The sequence below is a fragment of the Setaria italica genome, chromosome V (assembly GCF_000263155.2).
Source record: "Setaria italica strain Yugu1 chromosome V, Setaria_italica_v2.0, whole genome shotgun sequence".
Taxonomy (NCBI): Eukaryota; Viridiplantae; Streptophyta; class Magnoliopsida; order Poales; family Poaceae; genus Setaria; species Setaria italica.
Window position 1 is genome coordinate 10,821,533 of NC_028454.1, and position 5,316 is coordinate 10,826,848.

At 51.7% G+C, this 5,316-nt stretch overlaps 1 protein-coding gene across 3 annotated transcripts in view; it reads right to left on the bottom strand.

Annotated features, from left to right (window-relative positions):
• Positions 1 to 1,713: 1,713 nt before the first annotated feature.
• The window catches only part of LOC101760159 (probable serine incorporator), a 5,642-nt gene continuing 2,039 nt past the window's right edge, over positions 1,714 to 5,316 (bottom strand). For 2 of the 3 annotated variants that reach the window (XM_004968365.4, XM_004968367.4), the window contains 12 exons: positions 4,397 to 4,701; positions 4,232 to 4,305; positions 3,913 to 4,072; positions 3,751 to 3,775; positions 3,549 to 3,638; positions 3,299 to 3,470; positions 3,100 to 3,173; positions 2,917 to 2,986; positions 2,708 to 2,779; positions 2,495 to 2,628; positions 2,317 to 2,390; positions 1,714 to 2,157 (listed from right to left, as the gene is read on the bottom strand). In XM_004968365.4, coding sequence (XP_004968422.1) covers positions 2,093 to 2,157; positions 2,317 to 2,390; positions 2,495 to 2,628; positions 2,708 to 2,779; positions 2,917 to 2,986; positions 3,100 to 3,173; positions 3,299 to 3,470; positions 3,549 to 3,638; positions 3,751 to 3,775; positions 3,913 to 4,072; positions 4,232 to 4,305; positions 4,397 to 4,661 — 1,275 coding nt within the window. In that variant the 5' untranslated portion in view covers positions 4,662 to 4,701 and the 3' untranslated portion in view covers positions 1,714 to 2,092. Of the gene's footprint in view, positions 2,158 to 2,316; positions 2,391 to 2,494; positions 2,629 to 2,707; positions 2,780 to 2,916; positions 2,987 to 3,099; positions 3,174 to 3,298; positions 3,471 to 3,548; positions 3,639 to 3,750; positions 3,776 to 3,912; positions 4,073 to 4,231; positions 4,306 to 4,396; positions 4,702 to 4,803; positions 5,259 to 5,316 lie in introns of those variants that run through there. The other variant, XM_004968368.4, reaches the window with a different exon arrangement.

Here is a 5,316-nt window from a genome sequence, read left to right on the forward strand (position 1 = left end):
TCAAATTGGAACACTAGATAATTCAGAACCGGAACAAAGATAACTGAACACCTAGATGGATCAATATAATATTAATCATCACTAATTAACATTTATTAAAATATTAAAAATTAACTGAACCAGATTAGGTACCTGGACTCCTGGAGACTCGACGATCGATCCCAATTCACAAATTAATTGGCCAGCGGTGATGGCGTGACGCTGGAGCCCTAGCGGGCGGCAGCCTGGCCTAACGCCGAGCAGGAGTCCCTGCACGGCTGCTCCCTAGCCTGGAGGATCACGCCGTGACGTCTGCTTCCTGCGCCTGGTCGGCGGTCGCTTGCGGCCCTGCACCTGGCGGCAGATGGAGGCGGCATGATGCCTGGTGTCCTGTGCCGTGCGCGTGGAAATTGGATCGACCGTCAACGTTGGCTGGAGCCTGAAGTCTCGTGCATCACCACGCGGCACGCTAGAATTGGATCAGACTTTAGAGTATCAGATGAGCAGGCCCAAGTGCTCAGACGGTCAGACCTATAGGCTATAGGGGTCTAGTGCTTGGTGGGCCCCCAAAATTTGGGGGCCCTGTGCGAGCGCACCTGCTGCACCTGCCTGCGCTCGGGCCTATTTGGGTATAAGGGTCAACCACTGGTCCAATGTGACCATTCACCTTCAGAAAACTTATCTCTTCTGAAAAACTTGGTAATTTTTCCGGCAATAACTTATGGCTTAAAAATGGAATATTCCCCGATAAACATCGATGCTCAGTTACCTATGCTGCGGTTATAAATGACGGAGGAGTCTTATCCCTTCCGTTTCACCTGAGCTTGTGCGCCCGTTCATCTTTTGCACTATTGCCCTAGCGCCACCGCTTGCCGTCCCGGAGCGCCACCACCCCCCACTGTGTAGGCATCCAACTGATGCACCAGAAGATCATCGGAGCAATGGCACCCAAGAAAGCATCCTCGAGCAAGGCAACGGAGTCCAAGAAGTGCAAGGCCGCCAAGAAGGAGAAAGAGGCGGACATCAAGTACGGGAAGACCGACCAGACGGTGTCCCCGAATCAAGCCATGGCATGGAAACTGTCCATCTTGAAGGAGGCGAACATCTAGGTGCTAGTAGATGTGAATCTACTTTAGGAGGAGTTCGGGGATTGGAGGGAAGAAGCCAGAAATCCGTGACCTTTTGAGAGCTACCCGGACAAGACAGTAATCTTCACACACTTCATTAAGCGCGGGCTGGCTCTGCCATTATCTGAATTCTTCGGGGGGTTGCTGAGGTACTACCATATGGAACTAGTCCACCTCAATTCAATCATGTTTTGCAAGTTTATGAAGTGGAAGTAAAGTCAAAAAGTAGTAGGGCTATATTATGTGAACGTAGTATAAAAAGTTTAGTTATTTTTTATATATAGAAAATAGTTAAATATATTTTTATACTTTCCATATAATATAACTGCAAATAATGGAAAAAATCATGATTGATATTTTTTAAAAGATTATGGGACCCACTCAATGAGCCGTGGGTTCCACATGCACGGTCCCACATGGATTCCACCTGAATATGTGTACGTGGGTCCCACGTTGGGCTAGATTCACGAGGAGCCTTATGTAATAGATTAAGTTGCTCGATCGCCTGGCAGAAGCTTGCGTATGGGTTGGAACACTGTACTAGTGGTTTTTTTTAAAAAAAAAAAGACAGGGATGTAGACTTGTTATACCGACGGACGCATGTTTGTTTGTACGTAACGTGCTCGTTCCCTTTAACGCCTGTCTTGCTTGCCAAAGCATCAATTCAGGGCCCAGCACAATTAACCCGGCCCGCAACACCGCGAGAGTCAGCGACAAGCAAAAGATGACGTTTTGAGTTCAATTTTGTACAGCGAGCGATCGATCGATCGATGAGCTTCCTCAACCGAGCTTCACGCCACCTCAATTACTTGGTTGCCGTTACTACTACTACTACTACTAGTTGCCTCTTCCTTGACCCTTGTCTTCCCTTCACCTCTTCTGCTTAGCAAAAATTAGCTGACCAGCAGGGCGTCTTGATCACACCTCTTCCTATTCTTTTTCTTTCGATCCTGATGTCACATTAGTGACTAGTGAGTGAGGATTGCTCATGTCTCCGCCGATGATCCCACCTGCCGTGTCTTCCAGATGATGGGCGCGATCATCATCCATACTGCAATTGCAAAGTGATCATTCGTCCGTCCGTCCGTCAGAAAACACAGAACTGAAATGCTGCGCGGCTCTGACCGAACGCTTTCTGACAGCGTTTGGTCAGATCAGCTCACTGAATTCATATGAAGTAGTGCAGGAGGGGATCAGTCAGTTCACTCACTGTACACGATCGCCGCCAGCCACTCGTTGCCGACGCGCACCCACGTGCTCGCCCACCCGACGTCGATCGTCCACCTGATCGAGGCCGACAGAGATTATCGTGGCGTCAGATCAAGAAGGTGAAGGTAATTTTTCTTTCTTTCAGTGGATTCAGAGAGTGAACTGGGAGGTGTTTTTACTTCTCCATGGTCTGGTGCGCGTTCCAGCCGACGAAGATCATGGCGAAGTACATGGCGCCCATGGCGAACACCAGGTGGAAGAAGCCGAAGCCGTAGGGGATGTCGTCCTCCTCCGACTCCTCCGCCTTCTTGAACTGCGAATTCGTCGCAGCGGTTCAGACTTACAGTTTCAAGTGATGTTCAGTCCAGTCAAGATGAGATGAGAGAGCTTACCTGCAGGCACTTGGAGTCGATTCCGGTCGAGAAGGTCGCCGCCACGATGACGATGACCGCGATGACAAAGCTCTGCCGGAGACATAAGCTCTCGTCAGATAGACACCAGTTCATCATCAGACTAGTACAAGACGCGCATTTCTACTGAACTTCTATGACTATTACTGAAGAATGAGCAACGATCTGCAAACAAGAGCTAGCAACTCTACCGCGATGTTCACCCAGTCTGCGCTTGTTGCGACCTCTGCCTTCTTGTTGCAGATCTCCGTGTGAGGCTCACTGTTTTGGAGGGAAAGAAAAAACCAAAGTCAAAGGTTGGCACAACTTTGGGATGCAGTCATCTTTCACGTAGATCAGAGCTTCAGATTTGACTATCTGAATCCCCATCTCACCTTCTGATCGCTGACCAGCACAGGAACACGACGTAGATCCCCATCAGCCCCGGCGCCAGATACCCTGCCTTCACCTGCATTATTCCAGGGAAGCCAGATGCCATTCCATCAAACAATTCAATTCAGTTCAGCCTGCGTTATTTCCAAACCTCACTCGTGACTGCCATCATTCAGACTTCAGAGCACGCGTGCGCTTTACCTTGGAGCTCATGGAGACGAAGGTCATGAGCTGCACGAGCACGAGCGTGACGGTGATGAAGAGGATGTTGAGCTTGCAGGCCGGGCTCGGCGCGTACCACACGTACATGAGCACGATCCCCAGGAGCGACCCGACGTAGGTGACGATCGACACCACCTGGATCTGCAGGTGGCTGCAATCGCAGAAACCTCCACCGTCAGATCACAGCGTCGGACGGTTGTCAGGCACCAGGAAGCAAGAGTGAACGTACCATCTCTTCCGGGTGGTCTCCGACCGGCAGCAGTCGTTGAGCCACATGATGAACCTGGTCACGCTGATGAGCTGGATCACCAGGAACGCCCTGCTCGCGTTTGATTAATTCCGATGCAAGTTAGTTCCATGGAATCTGGATCCTGAACTGAGAAGAACACGAAACGTCTGAAATAAACAAGAAAGAAGATGCGGGCACATACCCTGCTCCGAAATGCGCGACCTTCCCTGCAAATTAAAGATCAGAGGATGGACACAGCAGCATCGTCAGCAACACCATCATTAGAAATCGGGAACTGAAAACAACGAGGTCGTCGTCGTGGTGATCGACCGGAACGGGCGGGGTGTGCCGGGAGTGGACTGACCGTAGAGCTGGACGAGCGGCGACGGCGCGAGGAAGGTGACGGCCGTGAGGCCCAGCCAGAGGACGACCTTGACCGGCCACCACTCGGAGTGCCACGAGTTCCGGCAGTCCTGCACCTTCCTCGTCTTCACGGTGGACAGGAACATCACGAAGAAGAAGAGCTGGGAAACAATTCATCCATGGTCAAGGACAACAACACGTTCTGCAACTTTGCATCATCGTGATCGTGCAAGAAGCCAAGAACACGGTCATGCATCGTGATCAGAATGGAAAATTCTTTGATCGATCGATACGATCGATTTGCAGCTAGTTAAGGATACAAAGCAGCCGAGGCTGATCCGCAGCACGCCCTCCGCTCCCAGGCAGTAGCGCGCGCCCTGGCAGACCTTGAGCCCTGCACGCACACGCCACGACGACGGTTAGAGCCGTTTGGCCGGTGGCGAACTGGCAACACCTGAAGATGAAGGGCACGGCACGGCACGCACGCTGGAGCTCGGCGAGGGCGGAGTCACCGTAGTCGCGGAGGGTCCAGGCGAGGAGGTTGGTGACGAGGAAGATGAGCGCGTACAGGTACCGCGCCATCATCGGGTTGGGCCCCACCAGGAGCCCCGCGCACGCACAGCACCAATCCTCGACGAACCGCCCGCCGCACCGCGCCTCCTCCTCGCCGGAGGAGGACCCCGCCGCCGCGCCGCCGCAGGCGCCGCCAGCCTCCATGTCGTCGGCCACGCCGCCGCCGCTAAGCGTCATCTACACCCAAGAACACCGCGCGCGGCGAGCTAGCTGCTTCCTGCACACACATAGTTAAAGAAAAATCAAGGAAAAATAAACGCAGCAGAGTTGCTCACACGCAAGTCGTGATGCGGCGGAGAGCTCGCAGTTCGTTACGTACGTCTGGCTCGACTGACATGGATCCCCGGCCCGGCCGAAAACGATGTGTTTCTTTGCGCCAAAGCATCGCCAAAAAGGCGTGCTTTGTTCTTGCCTTGCTTTGTGGGCAAGAGCAAGACAACAAGATTGCCAACACCTGCTAATTTCGACACTGTGCAGTAGTTCTACTACTACTCTCTTATTTCACATTTTCACTGTGGAACCAAATTTGTGGTAGCCCATAACTAACTGCCACTAATAACATGTGCTAAATCACCAGTCGGGCTGACAGTTACAGCACGCAAGAAACAGTTAGGAGTATTGTGTGTTCAGAATGCAAATGCTAAAAAAGCGTCCAAAAGCTTCTTGCAAAGCCTGAATTCACTGTCTTGACAGGGATAGGGGGGGATACATGTATATTGTGTATAAATAGGTGAAAAGACACTTGAAAAGCAATGCGCCCGGGGTAATACAACAAAGCCTTGGCTTTAAAGATTGGATAAGGGGTGGTGAGACGCGGGTGACGTCTGACGAA